Consider the following 23,148-nt stretch of genomic DNA (forward strand, 5'->3'; position numbering starts at 1 on the left):
TAAGATTGATTTCACTGAAGCTCTTACATGCACTTTCAGAATAAAACATAAAATATTTTCAGAATAAAAGCCAAATTCAAAACTATAGAGCTAATATTTACATTTAAATGAAAGTTTATGCTGCACTTTACTATGAAAACAGTGAAAGTGACCATGTTATGTTCACTGTGTATCTCTGGTGAAAGGTGCGCCACCTGCTTGTCACCATGGAGATTTTATTGCTTTGAATATTCCACATTATGACTTTAAACATACCGTATCTACTATATCTTCCATTTATTCCGTTAAACGTGATTTCTTTGCTGTAAACTACTTTGAAAAACGTTGGGGGTAGGGGGGCTCACCGCTCCACAGACCTGACCTGTAGCTCGGTCTGGTGTCGTCGCCTGCTTGTTGCCATGGAGATGGATAATGCTATACTGCGGAACATTCCAGAGAGAGGAGGAGAGCGAGCAGGTAAATAATAATAAACAAAAGCGTTATAGACAGTTGTAGATTTTCCAGATTGTTTTTATTTATTGGCAATTTACATGCTTTTATTAGCAACAATACATTTAATACTACTACTACTACTACTACTACTACTAATAATAATAATAATAATAAACTTAATAACAGAACAGAACAAGGTCAGACAAAACAAGTATGTGAGGAGCAGTCGTGTGTGGGTTACAGTCTCTGAGGAAAAGCTGATTTTGGAGCAGTTTTTCATTTCGTTTTGAAGGCAATTTGAAATAATTTCAACATAATTTGATTTACATTTGAATGACTGCACAACTCACGCATAATTTACTGAGAAAGTGGCACCTAAGGACACGCGTACAACATTTTAAACGATTCTAACGACACACTACCACCAAGAGGTCACATCAGGAACTACAGGTGGAACTGACAGACAACATTTACATCACTTTTACAACTTTTTTTTTTATTGTTACCTTCTCAAAAACATATCTGGAGTTGTGTTTTGTTTCATTTACACCTATCATTAGTCTGTCTACATCTCCAAAGCTCAAAATACTCTAGAAAGAACTAAAATGTGGCTGTTTGCTGCAGGTGTTCCAATCAGTGGGAGCAGGTAGAGGACGCTCTCGGAAAAAGGATCAAAACTCAAACACAACAGGACTCCAGACATTCCAAAGAAGAAAAAAAAAAAAAGGTAAAAATCACACGAGGAAAAATATAGTAAAAGGCCAAAGCCAACATGTTTCGACCTTAACTGGTCTTCATCAGGGCTTAATTAAAAAACAGAGCCTGGACATGGACTTTAAGTACAACACACCAACCAATAGTAGACTGGAGTTGATTGGAGGCAAATAAAACACGTGCACAATCAGCAGCACAGGACGTGGCACAGGCAAAAAAATATATGTATACACAATACCCATATTTAAATGCGCATAGGCATTCACACTAATATAATGAAGAAAAAAAAAACATAAAACAACAACAACATTATTATCATCATAATACAGCCTACAGTGGTCATAAATGTAACATTTATAAAAAAAAAAAAAAAAGGACAGATCAAAGTCCTCATTCAAACCTGGATGCTCACATGCTCTTAGTTTATGAATCCAGAAAGCTTCTCTTTGATTTAATTTCTGAAGTCTGTCTCCACCTCTTGCCAGTAGTTTCACATGTTCAGTACCTTCAGTGTGAAGCAGAGTGTCATTGCTATTATGATTTTCACAAAAATGGTGAACGATTGGGTAGTCCTGGTCCTTAACCCTAATCACATATTTGTGCTCGGCTAAGCGATCTCTCAAAATGCTCTGTTACACCTTGGGAGGTCATGAAGTGGTAGTTTTCGGGTTAACGGCTACATTTTACCTTTAGTTCAGCAGAGATGGGCAATTCCAGGGCTGAAATTGTCGAAATGATTCTATTGAAAGTGTATGGAGTTTAAAAACACAATAATATTTCCTGGTTTACCACATGACATCACAAGGTGGAGAGAAGAACTTTGGATTTATGTGTTAAAGATAGACTGAAAAGTAACAGTCTTAAAGAAATGTAAATGGATAATGTACACTGCAATATGTAAAAAATCATTTATATAAACCATATACAGAAAAATTACAGACTAACTTGTAAAGCTGTACAGAAAAATGCTTTAGGAAAATATGGAAATCTCCAAACTTCTGATCCACAAACTTTATCACATTTATTTGAATTTGCATTAATGTTCACTGAGTTTAAACTATGCTATAATAAATAGCTCATTGTTAACTAAGTTGTATTTTCAATGATTTCTACATGTTTGTTTAATCGTTTATTGTCGTGCATTTGAGGCTTAAGCGCTGAGAAAATTCCAGTTTTCACCTACCCCCTATCCCCACTAGTCAGGCTGGTGCCACCTAGTGTCTCCACTCAATTTCATTTCTCTCCAGCGACTAAATCAGGAATCAAAATACACTTAGACAGTTCGCAAAAACCCCTAAAGTGCCATACATTCAGTATTGTCAACGATTCCTGAGATTGAGGATTTAAAGCCGAAACAAAAAGAATGTTTAGTGAATTTCATCAAGAGGAAAGACGTTATTGTCCTTCTTCCTACGGGATTCGGGAAAAGCTTAATATACCAGTTAGACCCGTTAGTGGCGCATTACATATGTCACGACCAAATAGCAGCGATTGGTTAAATAAAAAAAGTACCTGCCTACTGTTGAGCGAACGAATCCTAATGCTGCGAGGTCAGATGGTTTCTACGAAGTGAAACCGGCTGATGAATCAGGGTATATCCTCACTGCTCTGAGCTGTTGAACTTGAGGACTCAGAAGTATATCAGTTGAATATTTGCAAGGTGAATTTTTCATTTAGAATTTTGAGAAAAATGAGAAAAGCAGGTTGCAAATGTGCAAAATGTAAGGTACATTATGGTAAAAACAAACAAACATAATAATAAAAAATCTGAATGATGATCTAAATGATTTCTTGTGTCTCGTCTCGTGAAAAGTCTGTCTCGCCTCAGCCCTAACAAACGTGTGTGGATTAAATCTGTTTAAAGTGCACAGGAGCCATGTGTTGGCTCCACAGTGTGATCTGAAGCTAAGCCTCTTGTGGTCAGTGGAGCGGTTTTACACAAATTCTGTCCTGAAGTAAATATCCAACATGCTAGTCTGCTCCTCGGACTCACAGCCAAAAATCGAATGAACTGCGTCGTGACCAAGGGACTTCATCTGCTTCCATCATATCAAATACATCATATTCCATCATATCAAATGCACTCGGCATCCTCCTGAGCGGCTCTCCACGACGCTCGCACAGAGACACTGACACACGGTGGTTTAGGCTCAACCCAAGAAACAGTGGCTCTGTGAATGTGGAGCAGAACGTGTGGAGATGGGACAGTTTTCCATCAGAAAGAACTCGATAGAAGGACAAAGAACCTGCCTCTGAGTCCAGGAACACGCCCACTCTACCTGAAGGGCTGAAGGGGCTGTGGGGGAGGGAGGAGCTGTGGGGGATGACGAGACTTCGTTTGTCATTGTGATAAAATGAGAATCTGTCAACACAAACCCTCAGACTCCAGAACTCAGAATAACTTCCAAAAATCCTGTCTTCTCTGTGCACTTGACCCTTGTAACCCACTGCTATAACAGCACAATCATCAATGGTTGCATACTTAAATCTCCTAGAACCATGTACCTTCCTTTCGGCACACTCCCAATCCACCTCCCAGTAACAGCGCCCGGTCAGTCCCGTGGAACACAACACAATGTGTTCTGAGTGAGAATCTTGTTTATGCATCATTTGTCTTTTGTCAGCCGAAGGATCACTCAGAAATCGACGATTCTTCTTAAAGCTGTACAGAAGTGTCACGTTCTTGCAGTCTTCAGATATTCTGAGTATTGGGTCTGGAATATCTCGATCCAGAGTGAGCTCACAGAAATCTGAGCAACAACAGACAAATGAGGTGACTTTAGTCAATTTTTGTTTTTAGAAATAAAATAAAAAAAACATAGAATGAAGTTAAGTAAAAATTTAACTCACACTTCTTCAGTCCAGGGACCATCCAACGTTCACCTGCAGGATCCAACCTGAAACACACAAAACTCTCTCACAAATGGACTGCAGGGGGCAGTGTGGTCTCACCTGACAGACTGCAGGGGGCAGTGTGGTCTCACCTGACAGACTGCAGGGGGCAGTGTGGTCTCACCTGACAGACAGCAGGGGGCAGTGTGGTCTCACCTGACAGACTGCAGGGGGCAGTGTGGTCTCACCTGACAGACTGCAGGGGGCAGTGTGGTCTCACCTGACAGACAGCAGGGGGTGTGGTCTCACCTGACAGACAGCAGGGGGCAGTGTGGTCTCACCTGACAGACAGCAGGGGCAGTGTGGTCTCACCTGACAGACAGCAGGGGGCGTTGGTCCCGTAGAGCGGTCAGGAGCTCTGCTGAGGGTCCTGGATGGTTGTAGCTCAGGTCTAACTCTCTGAGGTGGGAGGCGGCGGAGCTCAGAGCTGAGGCCAGAGCGGCCCCGCCCCTCTCTGAGACCAGACATCCAGACAGCCTAAAGACACAGAATTACACTCATGTGGACACAAGGGGGCAGAGTGCGCCATGAAAGACTCTCACCTGAGTGTCTCCAGTCTGCAGGGGGTGCGCTTGAGTCCATCACACAGCAGCTTCACTCCTAAGTCCTGGAGGTCGTTGTGACTGAGATCCAGATGTGTGAGACTGGAGGAGCTGAGGACTGAGGCCAGAGGAGCACAGCTGTCAGGGGACAGGCCACAGCCAGAGAGACTGAGGACAGAGGAAGTAAGGAAGTAAGTTTTTATCTAAATAGCACTTTTCACAGACTTATGTCACAAAGACGCGTTACAGATGGGACATAATGACTATTGCCATGTGTTAAGATCCAGGATTCAAGGACGGGGCGGCAGTAGCTCAGTTGGTAGAGCATTCGCCCACTCGAATCCAGCTCTCGACATAAACATCACAGGTTGAGCGGTCAGATCCACTGACCCACAGGTTGGCTGGTGTGATTCCAGCTCCCACAGATGAATGCTGTTGTTGTGTCCTTGGGCAAGACACTTAACCCACCTTGCCCACAGTGTCTGCGTACACTGGTGTGTGAATGTGTGTGTGAATGGGTGAGTGGTTCCGTGTTGTAAAGTGCTTTGAGTGACTTGAAGGTGGAAAAGCGCTATAGAAAAATGTGACCATTTACCATGTGACTAATTGTCATTGTTACAGTGAAATGACAAAGAATTAAACAGAAAGTGTGGCTTTGGTGCAAACATTAGTGTGTTTCATAAAGTGCAGATACTAAAATGTAAACATATAAACTACTGTAAACTAAGAATGCAACAACTTGTCACAGTAGAAATATCACCATAAGTCAGTGTAAGTGTATGGGCTGATAAATCTGCTGTTGTCTGAGGGCTTCACAAAGAACGATACCTTAAATACCTTAAATAGAGAATATGAATAATACTGATGATTAATGAACTTGGTTTAAAGGGCTTCATGGCACCTGCCACTATTATTTAGTATTACAACAAAAATAACAAAAACCTGAACACTATTGCAAAAAAAAAAAAATTCTTCCTGCTTTCATGTATTGCATATGATAAGTTGTGTAAGTTGTGAATACACTAAGAGTATAAAGAGTAGGGATGTAACGATATCCAAATTTCTTGGTACAATATTTTCACAATACATCACAATACGATATTTATTGTGATATTTGGTGGAGGTTAACAAAACTGTGAATATGCTACTTTTTCTCTTAAATGCACTGAAACGGAGCCAAGGATCATGGTTTATCTTGTTCCCACCATAACTATTCATAAATCATTAAGTGAAGAGACTTGTAATTCGATATAGAGTGATGGTCTGCGATATTATTGTGAGGCTATTGACAATACAATATCACAATATTTTGGTTATTTTTACATACTTAATAAAGAGGGGTGCAAGTTCTTTGCTCTTGGGAGTTTGGAGGAGATCTGAGCACCACAGAAATCTATTTTTTATCATGGATGAATTTATGAATTTTGAAATTGGATGATAAAGACTTGACATTGAATTCAAAAATGCAAGCGTGAATATTTTTAGAAGTAATTAGTATTAAAAACTGTTCATTCTATTCGATAAGTTTCACATTGTGTCAATAACCTCCCAGCAGAAAAGGAGATGCTATTTAAACTGTTTGTGTGATAAAAATATTGTATATTATTGATTATTTTACTTACATGGATTTGGTGGAGGATTTAACGCTCAGCAGTAGCTTCAGGAGAGCTTCTTCTGAGCCACCGTTTCTCCTCAGGTCAAACTCATCCCAGCCTGAGGACAGTAAGAGAAAGGACCTCTCAAAGAGATGTCCCTCTGTCATGTATCTCGGTATCTCCACAAGACTGTGGTCGTTCAGCTCGTTCAGACAGTGGAGCAGGTTCAGGTTTGCCTGTGCAGACAAACCCTTTTCATTCATCTTCTGTTTGATGTAATGTACTGTCTCCTGATTGGTCCATTCACTTCCTGTCTGAGTCAGCAGACCATGCAGCAGCCTCTGATTGGTCGGCAGAGACAGCCCCAGGAGGAAACGCAGGAACAGGTCCAAGTGTCCGTTTGGACTCTGTAAGGCCTGGTCTACAGCAGAGCAGTAGAATTCTGCCTCTCTTGTTGGCATTTTGAACAATCCAAGATGCATCATCCTAAGTTTTGATCCAAGCCTCTCAGAGGAGTGTGGTGGCTTCAGCAGGTTCTCTCCAGAGCTGAAGAAGGTCTGATGGACGTGAAGAGCAGCCAGAAACTCCTGCACACTCAGATGGATGAAGCAGTAGACCTTATCCTGGTACAGGCCTGGCTCCTCTCTAAAGACCTGTGTGAACACTCCGGAGTACACTGAGGCCGCTGCAGCGTCCAGCCCACACTCGCTCAGGTCACTCTCGTAGAAGATCCGGTTTCCTTTCTGCAGCTGCTCAAAGGCCAGTTTCCCCAGAGACCGCACCATCTCCCTGGTCTCTGGAATCCAGTGAAGGTCTGGCCCTGATCCCTGGTGATACTTGATGTTCTTGACTTTAGCCTGCACGACCAGGAAGTGGACATACACCTGTGTGAGAGTCCGAGGCAGCTCTGGTTTCTCTGTTTGTTCCAGAAGCTTCTGTAGAACTGTGGAGAGGATCCAGCAGAAGACTGGGATGCTGCACATGATGTGGAGGCATCTGTTTGCTTTGATGTGGGAGATGATAACTGTGGCCTGGTCTCTAAACCTCTTCCTGAAGTACTGCTCCTTCTGCGGGTTGGTGAACCCTCTGACCTCTGTCACCATGGAGACGCACTCAGCAGGGATCTGATTGGCCGCGGCGGGGCGCGTGGTTATCCAGAGGCGAGCGGAGGGAAGCAGGCTCCCCCTGATGAGGTTCACCAGCAGCACGTGCACTGAGGTGGACTCTGTGGGGTCGGTCAGGACCCGGGTTTGGCTGAAGTCCAGCGGAAGTCTGCACTCGTCCAGACCGTCAAAGATGAACAGCGCGCGGAGATGTTGGAAGCTGCAGAGACCTTTGGATGGACTGAAGAAGTGGTGCAGCAGCTCCACCAGGCTGAACTGTGAGTCTCTGAGCACATTGAGCTCTCTGAAAGTGAACGGGAACAGCAGATGAAAGTCCTGATGGGCCCGGCCTTCAGCCCAGTCCAGACTGAACTTCTGAGTCAGCACTGTTTTCCCCACGCCGGCCACACCCGTCGTCAACACAAATCTGACTGGCTGTGGTGGTTGTGGGTGGGCTCTAAAGAGGTCTTCACATGGGACGGTGATCTCTGGAGTGGCCGGTCTGCTGGACATGGCCTCCATGTGTCTTACCTCATGTTCCTGGTTGACCTCTGAGGCTCCGCCCTCTGTGATGTAGAGTTCTGTATAAATCTGGGTCAGGGAGGCGGAGTCTCCTGCTTTAGCCACGCCCTCAAACACACGGCTGTACCTCTGCAGCAGATTCACCTTCAGTTTATCTTTGCAAACTCCAAAACTTCCTGAAAACAAACACAAAAAATTATTACATAAAGATTTACCTTTTGTAAATCACCAAATCAGTGGCTAAGGTAATCCTGTGTGAAGGAAATTCATTCATGCTGCACACTGTTTCTTCAACTCTACTGGCGCGCTGCTGGTCATCCAATGACTGCATGCATCCAAGGACGAGCCGGTCCCAGGTCCCAATCATTCCAAGCACTTTGGAAGGAAGTTCCTCAAGCAGTCCGCTTTGGACCCCTCAGGGTTCTCGCGGTTCTGTTCTGTACCGGCCCTATGAACACGAGACTTATGGGCCTCTGATTTCCACTGCCTGTGTTTGGCAGGCAGATTTACCAACCAATCTGCTCTATAGTCCTTTCAAACTCTTCTCTGACTCCAGTGCATCCAGAACTCTGCCGCCCACCTCCTCATGTGAACACATCACCTCAGTCCTTAGAGACCTCCACCGGCTGCCCACCCCCAGCACAGCCCACATGGACGTGTTTTCTCTCCTCTCCTGCCCTTATCTCTTCTCTGCTTTGCCTCTCTGTCTCGTCTAGCGTTTTATACTTTTGAGAGACTCTCTCCGCTCTGCTCTCTGAACATAAATTAACTATGGATTTGATAAGTTGATCTCTAAATGCAACTGACACCATTTTCTCAACAAGAAACTCAGGCTCGGACGAACCTGGGTGCCCCCCCCCGGAACTTTCATGGTGGGCTACACGATGGACGACTGGATCCAGATGTCTGCCTGTCTATGTTGGTTCAACTCCACCCCCCCACCCTCCCCAGTCGCAAGTCTAGTCATAGCGCCTGTACTGTGTTTTGACTGTGTGCTGATGTCGTGGAGGTGTTTTGTGTGTGTGTGTGTGTGCTGTTTCCATATTAAGCCCCGTCAGGAGCATGGTCTGGGGGCTGTTTTTCTCCTCCCCCCTATCCTCATGTTATGTTGTGGTGTTTCTTCCTCTGCTACCTGTCTTCCGGTCCTGTCCATGTCTAGTACCCCCATGTTATATGTGTTTATAAATGCACAGATGGAGTGACAGGTCCCATTTTGATTCCTTTGTGCATGTGAAGAAATTGATACATAAATGCATTCATTCATACATTTCTAGTGCCTCATCATTCTGTATAAGTCCCTCCATAGCCATAACACTGTAAATATCAAAAGTATAAAGGTATAAAATGTATAAAGGTACACTGTCTAAACCAGACTTCCATGAGTTTGTCTCCAGTAGGTTAAACTACTGTAATGGCTTTCTCACTGGTCTCTTCAAATGAGTTGTAAGACAACTGCGGTATATCCAGAAAGCTGCTGGGTTAGCTCCACCTAAAACACCTCCGTGACCTCAGCATGCACACCCCCACACTCACATGCACACAGTTGGCTCTTCTCTTTTAAAGCTCACCTACTCTGCAAAATGCACTTTTCAGAGCCTCGAACCATGTTATGGTAGTTTCTTCACATTGACCCTCAGAAGTTTTAATTGGAGTAACTCGTGCATCTTTGAGTCATGTTTAATCGTTTATTTTCAAGACGCCATATTTGACTGATCAACTGCTAGCTCCACCGGTACACGCCCACTTCGCTGTACTTACTACATTCTCCAGTTTTATTTTCTTAATCAGTGATAGTAGAAAGTCCCATGAGATTGTTGTCTCTGATGCTTCCAGGCACCTTACGCCGGCAGCTCTGTTCTGGGAGGAGGCCTGAGTCGTATTTTAACCCTTTATTTTAGGTGTCTCTTGAGTGTAGTTTATGTCTCCTGTAAATCTTTAGGAACTAGCTCCATATTCACAAGTGGAACTCAAACAGGGCCACCCTGACCAATCACAGCAAGAGTAGCTAGAGCAGAGTGAACCGAAACTAACAAAGCTGTTTTTAAGAAGACAACTGAAGGATTTTTTGCTGAGAAAAGGTTTATGAGCTGTGAATAAGCCAAAATCACCACAAAATCCAAACTTCGTGAAAACTGTAGGTCCCTGTCAGCCAAACGCGAGCAGTGAAATTACATTGGGCTCTGTGGAAGAAAAAAAATTCTAGGCCACAGAAGATTTTTTTTCACTGTAGTAACAATGCACTGGCCGCTAGTCCAATTCATGAGCTATACCCTAGTTCAATATGATAAGAGATCCCAGCAGTCTGCTCCTGAGGCTCTGTTTCATCAGCTGATGGAGAAGCTGTGATGTTTATATGAAGATGATTTTTATGGTTACAGTTTCACAGAGCAGAGCGTGTCTCTTCTGCCTAAAACTAAATAGCACCACTTATAATGGAAGTACATAGTCAAATGGTATTATCATTGTTATTGATATAAGCATATTTAGTTTATATTTAGTGGGGACTAATGGAAAAGGCATGTTACTGTTTAGCAGGCGCTGGGCCAGATGCTCCTGGTTCATCCTCTTCAGGAAGTCCAGGGTGATGTTAAGAACCGCCTCTCTGCTGCTCAGTTCCTCTTCTTCAACCTCGGAGAATTCTGGGTAATCTGAGGCCAGTAGCCTGTGGAGCCTTTGCAGCTGCTGTTGGACAAAACTCAGGACCTGCTGCTCCAGAATCTGTAACAGAGAGAACAATGAGCCCAACAGACCAGATAAGGTTTATCTGAGCACAATTTATACACACCATGCTGATTATGAGTAAATAAACCATGTGACCTGTGACCTGACTGTAGTGAGCTGTGTGTCCATGAATGAGTGTACTTCTAGTGCAGGGTGTTAGCTCTAACCTGCCTCACAGCTAGGGGGCCCTACAGCTCCTTTTACACTTGTCACATGCCTGGATGTTATGAGAGAGTCACTGTTTTTGCAGTGCACAAGAACATGGTGGTGACTGAATAAATCTGCCTGAACTAAACCTAGAGTTATTATTTATACTAACACAGGGCTGTGGAGTAAATGAGGAGTTACAGACTGGGCTTGAGCATTCATATAAAAATAAGGAAATACAATCACAACTGAACCTGTGTTGCCAGTGTCTTATCCTGCAGATAAATGACACATACTAGTACAAGTCTGTCTCATTCTCAGTTTATGGACAAGCCTCATGTGAAAGCTCAGAACCTTCAGAATTCCCTCCCTGAGCTGCAGAGGCTGCACTAGCACTGGTTCATGACTGGCAGCAGGTGCTGGGGTTTAGGCAGTGACCAAAATGCACTGGACGCCTCTAGTTGGACACCTTTGCATTTGTGTTTAGACGCCCCTGACGCTCATCTTGAATGCCACGGATGAACGGGAGAAAAATACTTGATGTGCGTCCAGAGCGTCTGTTGCCATGGAAACAACTGCCGTTTCCTGGACAGACCAGGCTGAGAGAGACTTTAGAGTATTTATCACATAAAACCATCAGCGCAGGTGATCAGCTTGACGGCTGCGGTGTATATATATTTATACTCTGCTAATGACACTAGTTAAGTCCTGGTTTAGTCCTGGTCCAGTCCTGGTTTAGTCCTGGTCCAGTCCTGGTCCAGTCCTGGTTTAGTCCTGGTTTAGTCCTGAACATAGGAAAGGGCAGACTTACCCTGAATATGGCATCCAGTTCAGTGAGAGTAGGCCCTCCCTTTAGGCTCTCATCTCTGAACAAATCACAAACATTAAATATTAAAAACACCAAACACAAAATAAGGCAGAAATTACTTAACATAATTGAAACATAGTTAGAATGGCAATATATTGAGGTCAGTGTTTAGTTTCCAGTGGTGGATCATTTTGTTCTTTTTCTGACTGATTGTTATTTAAAGACACAGTACGTATGAGTATGAGGTGAGGGACGACATTACGAGGACAGAGGACCACTTAATGGAGACCCATGGGTGTTTGTTTGTTGTGTTTGTTGTGTCTGTGCTTACAGTGGAGCTGGTAGTTCACTGAAGACAGGAGGCAGACCTTTAGAGTCATTACTCTTCAACGACAATGTAGAACTGTAAAATAAAAAAAGGTTCATGGTGTATCTGACATGTATAATCCTGTTCTTTAAGGTGCACACTGTCTGTGTCCAGTAAACACTTTTTAACTATGCTATAATCCCTAAATGAAACATAAGATGCATCTGCAGTTTAAGCATAGTCACCTCTCCGATTTAGCCAGGTTATGTCACCTGCTTGTCTCTATGGAGATTATTATTATTATATTTCCCTGAGGGCTGAATACATTCACACAGATGAACCACCATTCTGAGTCTATTAAAACTTCTCTGACAGTTTACTACAGCTTTAATGAAATACATTTTAAGAACACAACACATAAAAATGTCCTACAGTCCCCAGAAAACTTGGCAAACTACCCAACTGTGACATGAAACTGTCAGAGGGATGTAAAGAACCTGCCATGTTTAAGCAGAAGAAAGTAGAAATCCAGTAAAAGAGGTAGAGCAGTGTAAGTATGAGATGAGTGAGGACATTAGGAGGACAGGGGGACACCTAATGGACACCCATGAGAACTGATGTTTGATCTTACGGTGGTTCTCTGAAGACTGGAGGCAGACCTTTAGAGTCATCACTCTTCAAGGTCAATGTAGACCTATAAAATAAAAATGGTTCAACATTCCGTGTGTGTGTCCAGTAAGTAAACATTTTTTCTAAATATACTATATTCTGTAAATTTGAAAAACAAATGAAATGAAATACAGTCTCCACAGAACAGACCTGTGAACTGGGCCAGGTTATGTCACCTGCTTGTCTCCATGGAGAAGGTAAAGTTTAATGCTGTACAGTGAAACATTCCAGATAAAGCTATAACATCTCTATGGAAATGTTTAGTAATTTGATTAGCTTTGTCAGACTTTGATTTCTAATTTTCTTGGATGGAAATCAGATTTCCAAGTACCACCAGATCTAAACACCTAATGGACACCCATGGGTACTGAAACATTCCAGATAAACCTCTAACATCTCTATGGAAACAAGCAGGAACCAAACCCTTCAACAGAAAAGTTACACAGTGCACCTTTTCAAAAAAACATAAAAAAAAAGTGTTGCTTTTATGTAAGAATTTTTACACAAGGTTTTCAAAACCTACACTTTTTGTCTGGTGCCATAACACAGTTATAGCATTAGAAATAACCATAAACTGCAGGTCCTACTCAAATGTTAGTCTCATTGTTTTTACCGTGGGTCAATGAAATCACTGAAAACTGGGGGCAGTCCTTTGGAGTCATCACTCCTCACAGACTCTGCTGATCGTCTCCTGGAACATAACACAGAGGTCAGGCTAAAGCAAACACTGACTACAGACACATGCACACTCAAACTCTGACTATTCTCTGATTTTGATGTTATAAAATGACAACAACAAAATCATCTGATTTCTTTCTGATCATGACCCCTCAGATCAGATTTAGCAGATTTTAAATAATCTTAAAGATCCTGAAATCAGATAATAATCAGATTTCGGTGTGTATGTGAACAAGGCCACTGATCAAACCTACAGCTCTTTACATATTTATAACAGAGGAACAACAAAAACTCTCTGCACCGACTAAAGCAGCAGGGGACGCTCCAGAGCCTAGTGTCGACACAATATTCAAATTCTACACTTAATGTTGTTACTACCAATGTAGATAGTACAAGGATTTAAATATTCCTTACTACTCCAGGCCATTTCTTTAAAAAGTTTCCTTTAAAAGCAGACCAGAGGCTAATCTGCATGATAATACTAAAAATAGGAACAATACAGTATGTTTATCAAGCTTCATTTTTTGTTGTTGTTTTTTTCCAATAAAATTTGATTAGCTTTGTCAGACTTTGATTTCTAATTTTCTTGGATGGAAATCAGATTTCCAAGTACCACCAGATCTAAACCAGGTCTACAACAGGACTATTCCAAACCTGAAGAGCTTCACTTCTGAGAGGTCAAGATCAAGCAATGTAGCAAAAAAACAATAATATCTGAAAATATCAGAAATGTTATGTGCTAGAAATAACCTTAACTACAGGTCCTACTCAAATGTTTAGTCTCATTGTTTTTACCATGGGTCAATGAAATCACTGAAAACTGGGGGCAGTCCTTTGGAGTCATCACTCCTCACAGACTCTGCTGATCGTCTCCTGGAACATAACACAGAGGTCAGGTTAAAGCAAACACTGACTACAGACACATGCACACTCAAACTCTGACTATTCTCTGATTTTGAAGTTATAAAATTATGAAAATGACAACAGTAAAATCATCTGATTTCTTTCTGATCATGACCCCTCAGATCACATTTAGCAGATTTTAAATAATCTTAAAGATCCTGAAATCAGACAATAATCAGATTTCGGTGTGTATGTGAACAAGGCCACTGATCAAACCTACAGCTCTTTACATATTTATAACAGAGGAACAACAAAAACTCTCTGCACTGACTAAAGCAGCATGTCAAACATGCACACAAGCACGTGAGGACCATACAAGACATTGAGAAACATTCTGAGTTGCAGAAATTACATTTTGGCAAAATGGACTGGACACATCATTATTTTACTTTGATTTTCCGAGTGTCTATAAAATGAAGCCCTCTGTATGCTGAAAATATTACTTCCATAAAAAGAGGTGACATTCCTTTGTTCCTAAGACACTGTCCTGTCCATATTTGTATAAATATCCAGCATATTTTTTCACATTGAAATCTGATGTGTTTTAATATTGTTCCTTTAATTTTTTTTGCAGTACATATTTATACAGTCTATTATTCAGACGTGAAAGCTTGTTGTATTTCCCATTTTGAGTCTTAAAACTTCTCTGAGCAGTTTACTACAGCTTTAATGAAATATGTTTTAAGACCACAACACATAAAAATGTCCTACAGCCCCCCAAAAACTCTTGGCAATCTACCTAACCACAACATGAAACTGTCAGAGGGATGTAAAGAATCTGCCACGTTTAAGCAGGAGAAAGTAGAAATCCAGTAAAAGAGGTAGAGCAGTGTAGTGTAAGTATGAGATGAGTGAGGACATTAGGAGGACAGGAGGACACCCATGGGTACTGAAACATTCCAGATAAACCTCTAACATCTCTATGGAAACAAGCAGGAACCAAACCCTTCAACAGAAAAGTTACACAGTGCACCTTTTCAAAAAAACATTAAAAAAAAGTGTTGCTTTTATGTAAGAATTTTTACACAAGGTTTTCAAAACCTACACTTTTTGTCTGGTGCCATAACACAGTTACAGCATTAGAAATAACCATAAACTGCAGGTCCTACTCAAATGTTTAGTCTCATTGTTTTTACCGTGGGTCAATGAAATCACTGAAAACTGGGGGCAGTCCTTTGGAGTCATCACTCCTCACAGACTCTGCTGATCGTCTCCTGGAACATAACACAGAGGTCAGGCTAAAGCAAACACTGACTACAGACACATGCACACTCAAAATCTGACTATTCTCTGATTTTGATGTTATAAAATGACAACAACAAAATCATCTGATTTCTTTCTGATCATGACCCCTCAGATCAGATTTAGCAGATTTTAAATAATCTTAAAGATCCTGAAATCAGATAATAATCAGATTTCGGTGTGTATGTGAACAAGGCCACTGATCAAACCTACAGCTCTTTACATATTTATAACAGAGGAACAGCAAAAACTCTCTGCACCGACTAAAGCAGCAGGGGACGCTCCAGAGCCTAGTGTCGACACAATATTCAAATTCTACACTTAATGTTGTTACTACCAATGTAGATAGTACAAGGATTTAAATATTCCTTACTACTCCAGGCCATTTCTTTAAAAGTTTCCTTTAAAAGCAGACCAGAGGCTAATCTGCATGATAATACTAAAAATAGGAACAATACAGTATGTTTATCAAGCTTCAGTTTTTTTTTTTTTTTTTTTCCAATAAAATTTGATTAGCTTTGTCAGACTTTGATTTCTAATTTTCTTGGATGGAAATCAGATTTCCAAGTACCACCAGATCTAAACCAGGTCTACAACAGGACTATTCCAAACCTGAAGAGCTTCACTTCTGAGAGGTCAAGATCAAGCAATGTAGCAAAAAAACAATAATATTTGAAAATATCAGAAATGTTACGTGTGCTAGAAATAACCTTAACTACAGGTCCTACTCAAATGTTTAGTCTCATTGTTTTTACCGTGGGTCAATGAATTCACTGAAAACTGGGGGCAGTCCTTTGGAGTCATCACTCCTCACAGACTCTGCTGATCGTCTCCTGGAACATAACACAGAGGTCAGGTTAAAGCAAACACTGACTACAGACACATGCACACTCAAACTCTGACTATTCTCTGATTTTGAAGTTATAAAAATTATGAAAATGACAACAGTAAAATCATCTGATTTCTTTCTGATCATGACCCCTCAGATCACATTTAGCAGATTTTAAATAATCTTAAAGATCCTGAAATCAGACAATAATCAGATTTCGGTGTGTATGTGAACAAAGCCACTGATCAAACCTACAGCTCTTTACATATTTATAACAGAGGAACAACAAAAACTCTCTGCACTGACTAAAGCAGCATGTCAAACATGCACACAAGCACGTGAGGACCATACAAGACATTGAGAAACATTCTGAGTTGCAGAAATTACATTTTGGCAAAATGGACTGGACACATCATTATTTTACTTTGATTTTCTGAGTGTCTATGAAATGAAGCCCTCTGTATGCTGAAAATATTACTTCCATTAAAAGAGGTGACATTCTTTTGTTCCTAAGACACTGTCCTGTCCATATTTGTATAAATATCCAGCATATTTTTTCACATTGAAATCTGATGTGTTTTAATATTGTTCCTTTAATTTTTTTTAACAGTACATATTTATACAGTCTATGATTCAGACGTGAAAGCTTGTTGTATTTCCCATTTTGAGTCTTAAAACTTCTCTGAGCAGTTTACTACAGCTTTAATGAAATATGTTTTAAGACCACAACACATAAAAATGTCCTACAGCCCCCCAAAAACTCTTGGCAATCTACCTAACCACAACATGAAACTGTCAGAGGGATGTAAAGAATCTGCCACGTTTAAGCAGGAGAAAGTAGAAATCCAGTAAAAGAGGTAGAGCAGTGTAAGTATGAGATGAGTGAGGACATTAGGAGGACAGGAGGACACCCATGGGTACTGAAACATTCCAGATAAACCTCTAACATCTCTATGGAAACAAGCAGGAACCAAACCCTTCAACAGAAAAGTTACACAGTGCACCTTTTCAAAAAAACATTAAAAAAAAAGTGTTGCTTTTATGTAAGAATTTTTACACAAGGTTTTCAAAACCTACACTTTTTGTCTGGTGCCATAACACAGTTACAGCATTAGAAATAACCATAAACTGCAGGTCCTACTCAAATGTTAGTCTCATTGTTTTTACCGTGGGTCAATGAAATCACTGAAAACTGGGGGCAGTCCTTTGGAGTCATCACTCCTCACAGACTCTGCTGATCGTCTCCTGGAACATAACACAGAGGTCAGGCTAAAGCAAACACTGACTACAGACACATGCACACTCAAAATCTGACTATTCTCTGATTTTGAAGTTATAAAATTATGAAAATGACAACAGCAAAATCATCTGATTTCTTTCTGATCATGACCCCTCAGATCAGATTTAGCAGATTTTAAATAATCTTAAAGATCCTGAAATCAGATAATAATCAGATTTCGGTGTGTATGTGAACAAAGCCACTGATCAAACCTACAGCTCTTTACATATTTATAACAGAGGAACAACAAAAACTCTCTGCACCGACTAAAGCAGCAGGGGACGCTCCAGAGCCTAGTGTCGACACAATATTCAAATTCTACACTTAATGTTGTTACTACCAATGTAGATAGTACAAGGATTTAAATATTCCTTACTACTCCAGGCCATTTCTTTAAAAAGTTTCCTTTAAAAGCAGACCAGAGGCTAATCTGCATGATAATACTAAAAATAGGAACAATACAGTATGTTTATCAAGCTTCAGTTTTTTTTTTTTTTTTTTCCAATAAAATTTGATTAGCTTTGTCAAATTTTGATTTCTAATTTTCTTGGATGGAAATCAGATTTCTAAGTACCACCAGATCTAAACCAGGTCTACAACAGGACTATTCCAAACCTGAAGATCTTAGAATATTAGAAATGTTACGTGCTAGAAATAACCTTAACTACAGGTCCTACTCAAATGTTTAGTCTCATTGTTTTTACCGTGGGTCAATGAAATCACTGAAAACTGGGGGCAGTCCTTTGGAGTCATCACTCCTCACAGACTCTGCTGATTGTCTCCTGGAACATAACACAGAGGTCAGGCTAAAGTGAACACTGGCTATGGACACATGCACAAAATGCCTTTTCAGTTTTTTCCAGGCAAGGATTTTGGCATCTTAAACACACCTGCTGTTTAAATCCTAAACTGAATTTTGTTACTTGTTGTTAGGAAAACAACAAGGTGTTTGTTGAAAATACAAAAAAATGTGAAACAATGTGAACAGTGTGTGTTTGTCATGTTACAGATACATGTTTTCCAATAAAATCTGATTAGTTTATATCAGTTTCATTTCTAATCTTCTTGGATGTATTTGAGACTTGTACTTCTGGAACCAGAGGTGTTCAGCTCTGTAGCAACGTAGCAATATTCTGAACTTACTTTTTATTTGAATCCATTTCCTTTCAGCACGTGACAGTGTATGAAGTCCTATAAAAAACAACAGAATATCTTTAGAATAGTCAGCCACCCAAGTGAGGAAACAAACAAGCACGTGTTTCGCAATAAAGATGGCGTGAGGCGTGCAATCTTATTCTAAAGGTAAGGGTTGTCTAGCCAATCAGCGAAGACACTGTTGGTCACCAGCCAATCAGAGACCGTGGTTCCCCTGCGCCCTGCCAAAAATAAAGTCTTATTGGACACAACATATGTTTTTTGATCAGGGATGTGCATGATTATAGAGGAGCAGCAACATGTGTGCATATTTATTTTCGGTTCTTTTCTCTCATGAATTCTGGTGCTCGTACTTGGTTTTAGCCACGCATTAAGAGGTCTGCTACCCTTAGCTGCTTCCTGGCGCTCATTCTCCTTCCTTTTCTGTATCCTTCCTGTTTTTGGTAGAGTGCTGCAGGCATAATCAACAAGATTCAAGTTTCAAACACAGATAACCCACAGCTTATATCCAGAGAATTTAAATTACTATATTATTTTTCATTTCATTTTATTTATTTTATTTGTTTGAGCCAGGTACAACAAAATTCAAAAACAATAATAAAAACAGTGATATGGACATGAACATATTTGGGACCTGGTGCTCAAAAGGAGTAGGATGAAGTTTAAAAAACTAATGGATTCCTACCCCAATTGTTTTACATAATCACGTGTTTTTTTTTTTTAATATCACCTTTGGAGTGCTTACAAAAATATATCCACACATACATACATACATATGCATGTACACACACTTATACACACACATATGTACATACATACATACATATACGCATCATAGATATCTAGTACGTATACTCAATATAAATGTTTATACACATATGCATAACACACATATACATACATGCACAAACATATTTTCGTTTATGGTTGTACAATAATTATTATTATGATTGTGATTATTATTACTTTATTTTACAGACTCGGGGTCCAAACTGTACACAGACACACACCCACAATACACTACATTCATATATAAACCCACCAGCACACACACACACACACACACACACACACACACACACACACACACACACACACACAAACAACCTACAGTTACGTAAGGTCAGATAGAATTAAAATACATACAGCTGGCTCTTCCAACATTTCTAGATGTCAGTAATATTATTGGTTGTCACTTTAACCTACACATAAATTTATACGTGAGGTTCCTCGTTAGAGCCTGGAACATGGGAATATTTGCAGTAACAAACAAAGCACTCGCACTTTCCCACCTTGGAGTCTTTAGAGAGCATCATTAAATGGCACCTTAATCTTATTCATCTTTGCTTTGCTGTAATTTATTATTATTATTATTATTATTATTATGTTAGTAGTAGCAGAGTCACAGTACATTTTATATCTAAACCTCAGACCTGTACTTCAGACCTGTAGTGAGGCCTTTATTGTCATTATAGAATAGCATAACGAAATTCAGAGAAATTCCTATCGGTTGTAGCGAATATTAAAGTCAATTTTACGTACAAGATGCAAAAACACACACACAAAAATCATAAAAAAGGAGCAGACATACTGAAGCCGCTGCGTCTTTGCGCGCCGTTTTATTTTGTATTAAACACACGATTTCCTGTCCCGCTGTTGTTGTGCAGTGTCACGTGATGTGCACTGAGTGAAATGACGCGTGTAATGTAGGTAAATCGAGAACAATGTAAACAAGAAGTAGGAACAGAATGTTATGAACGTTCAGCCTTAGATTTTTGAAGCTGCCACGTTATGGAAATGGGTGGAGCATGACATGGTTAAACGGTGTTAAATGTTTGTGATTTCATAACATAGCGTCTCATCACTTGTATAATAATCAGACGGTATCTCAAACGTGTGATCTACTTTATAATGTGGTGTCAAATACTGTGGTGAATTTTTTGTCAAAGAAAAGTAACAAACACAAGCGGTGAGTGAACTCAGAAATAAATGTAACTCAAATAATCACTTTTGAGCACCATGGGTTTGTGGTTTACGCAGTGACAAAAAAACAAAAAACAAACAAATCAATACACCTGCTGCCTCTCCTGTCGACTGGTGAAAACCATAAACCCACCCAAGTGTCCACTGGTCTACGTGGCCCACCCTCTTTTATCCCCTAGGTGACCCAGATTAAAAGAAAAACAAAAAAGGTGCTAACGTAAATAATATCAACGTATACCAATACCAAACATAATATTAACAATAAAATAATAAACACATTTTAGAATCAACAAAATAAGCAAATAGCTCCTAGAAATACAAATTATAAGTGTAGTTTTTCTGAACACTGCAAGTGCGCAGTCCGACCTCAGCCTCGTGAAGGGGAGTCCGAGAGGATCGAGAGGAGTAAGAAAAATGTATCGACGTCACCATAATCACAACCCACAAGCAGACCCGACACACGCGGGACAGTGAGCAGGGCACGGAAGGGCAAAAACAATAAAACCCTGGCTAAAGTTACTCACTGCGTCATTGCAGCAGTCTTACAAAATGGACTCTCGTCTTTTGTGAAGTTACTTTCGCTTTCGTTTTACATCACGTGCAAACCCTTCCTCTCTCCCTCCTCGTTCCTCCCGTAGTCGTCACAATCACAAGGCTGTGTAAAATATGAATGGAATTAATTTGTTTTGTAAAAGCATCATCCTCTTTTAGAGCTGTAATTTGTTTATTACATAGAATCAGCATCAGAGGTGGTAATGCAGCCAAAAATGCACTTATGTAATAAATCTAAATCTATCTATTTATCTGTCTGTCACTTAAGTAGAAGTTCAAAGTAGTAGTCCAAGTAAATAAGAGTAAAAAGATTGGGAAAAGTACTACTCAAGTAAGATAGCTGTTTTTTTTTGTTTTGGTTTGGTTTTTTTGAGTGAATACTTTTGCACATTCTGCTTCTTCAGTTCTGGTCAGACACTGGTGAACACTGCCTTAAATATGTTTGAAGGAGGAGCTAGCTGCACTGAAACAGCACCGTATTTGTTAAGAGTTTCTGTCTGTGAGCAAAGTTAATCATCTCCAGTTTAACTTTCACTTGTATCTCTACATCAGCAGCGGTGGAGACATCAAGGAGGAGACTACTGCAGGATACTGAGCTAGAAGAGAGGACCAAACTTTCACCTTTAGGCCAACTGCTGGAAATGTGTTTATTCAGTTCAGAGGAAACTTCTACAGGCAAATCCACAGCTGTGCCCTGGGCTCACTGCTCTCTCCTATCATTGCAAACTTGTATATGAGCCTGGTCAAGCAGAAGTAAACAGCAAGGCCAAAAATTCAAGTTAATGCATCTGATATAAAAATGTATTGAACAGATACATATGTACTCTAGTTTATGAAACTGTTTAACTTTTTTCTGTAACATTTTTGGTTCTAAAGTTCCATCCGTTTTAAACAGACCATGTATGAAACATGGAACAAAAATTATTTCCCAAATTTCAAAGACCTGCAAATCATGTAAATAAATTTCATCATATCTTGTGTTATTCGATCTTTGAACTGCTGATGAAGGTACAGGATTTTAAAAAAAAAAATGTATTTAAAATGATAAAAATTTGCTTGGAAGAACTGACATATTTTATAGAAATAGTTTCCTTTCATTTTGAAGTAATATTAAAGTATTCAGAAGAAAGAAGTTGACAAATTATGTAAAATCCTGCACCTTCTACTTGTTTGCACAATTTTCCCTCCGTTACTTTTCCCTCCGTTACCATGACCTTTCTTAATAAAAAATCTCATTACTCAAAAAGTAAGAGGTTTTTCAACCTAATCTTGTACCATATGGTAGAAAACTATATGAAGCAAATATTCAAACCAGTTTGTTAAGGATATGTAAGTGAGAACCAAGAGTTATCACTGTTTGTATTTATTGCCCAAAAAGTGCTGCATATTTCATTCCCTCCGTTACCGACATGAGTTTTTTAAATTTTTTGTCAACAACTTGAAAGAATATCACAGGTTTAACTTTACCCTGTTAGAGTGTTAACTCTTTCCTACATTCTGATACCTTACTTATTTCAATAGTCCCTCTAGTTTCTGAATAAGAGACATTTGAATGTAAAAAATCTGACCCTGTTTCCCTCCGTTACATCTTGACCGGACCCATATGGAACAATTTGAACAGAGTGCCTTGGCCTCTTATCCAGGAACTCCACCCACACATTGGTATCGTTTATGTTGATGATAACTTTTATAAAATGAAAATGCACGATTTGAAACCTTTTACAGCTGCTGTAGATCCAAACATCAAATTCACTCATGGAGACGCCAAGGAGAAAACATTGGCTTTCTTAGATCTTGCAGTAACGACAGAAGAAGACCAGCGACTCCAGGAGGTCTTCAGGAAGTCCACACACACTGACCAATACCAGCTTTTTGATTCACACCATCTACTGCAGTGCCCACTTAGTGCAGTTCAACACACCTATCTAACAAACAAAAACTGTAAACGAGTAGGTGTTAGTTTCAGAGTAATTTCAGTGTGTTTCAATCAAACTTTTGTCCAATTCACTGAATCAGATTTCTCCTTTGCTATGGATCCTACCCGGGAGACTGAGGGATTTCACGAACACTCAAAT

General features: G+C 40.2%; 1 protein-coding gene across 31 annotated transcripts; it reads right to left on the minus strand.

Moving 5' to 3' along the window:
- Positions 1 to 489: 489 nt before the first annotated feature.
- On the minus strand, positions 490 to 21,151 carry LOC110162090 (NACHT, LRR and PYD domains-containing protein 3-like). Of its 31 annotated transcripts, none has more exons than XM_055161230.1 (17): positions 21,046 to 21,144; positions 18,527 to 18,574; positions 18,088 to 18,165; positions 17,272 to 17,349; positions 16,031 to 16,108; positions 15,170 to 15,247; positions 13,926 to 14,003; positions 13,066 to 13,143; positions 12,415 to 12,477; positions 11,808 to 11,879; positions 11,480 to 11,534; positions 10,326 to 10,518; positions 6,203 to 7,976; positions 4,581 to 4,748; positions 4,351 to 4,515; positions 3,997 to 4,043; positions 490 to 3,896 (listed from the first exon to the last, which is right to left on the minus strand). In XM_055161230.1, the coding sequence occupies exons 2-17, from the start codon at positions 18,541 to 18,543 to the stop codon at positions 3,136 to 3,138; spliced, it is 3,783 nt and encodes a 1,260-aa protein (XP_055017205.1). In that variant the 5' UTR covers positions 18,544 to 18,574; positions 21,046 to 21,144; the 3' UTR covers positions 490 to 3,135. The 31 variants fall into 31 exon arrangements, with proteins under 31 accessions (XP_055017205.1, XP_055017206.1, XP_055017207.1 ...); XM_055161231.1 differs by lacking the exon at positions 21,046 to 21,144 and adding an exon at positions 20,888 to 21,038; XM_055161232.1 differs by lacking the exon at positions 21,046 to 21,144 and adding an exon at positions 18,925 to 19,931.
- Positions 21,152 to 23,148: the final 1,997 nt, after the last annotated feature.

Source organism: Boleophthalmus pectinirostris, unplaced genomic scaffold, assembly GCF_026225935.1.
Source record: "Boleophthalmus pectinirostris isolate CB_2022bp ecotype Guang Dong unplaced genomic scaffold, ASM2622593v1 HiC_scaffold_4, whole genome shotgun sequence".
Taxonomy (NCBI): Eukaryota; Metazoa; Chordata; class Actinopteri; order Gobiiformes; family Gobiidae; genus Boleophthalmus; species Boleophthalmus pectinirostris.

Coding starts and splice junctions, on each gene's coding strand:
- LOC110162090 (XM_055161230.1), bottom strand. Junction 15,248..16,030: donor AGTGAATTCATTGACCCACG/GTAAAAACAATG, acceptor GTTATGTTCCAG/GAGACGATCAGCAGAGTCTG. Junction 11,880..12,414: donor CCAGTCTTCAGAGAACCACC/GTAAGATCAAAC, acceptor TTTATTTTACAG/TTCTACATTGTCGTTGAAGA.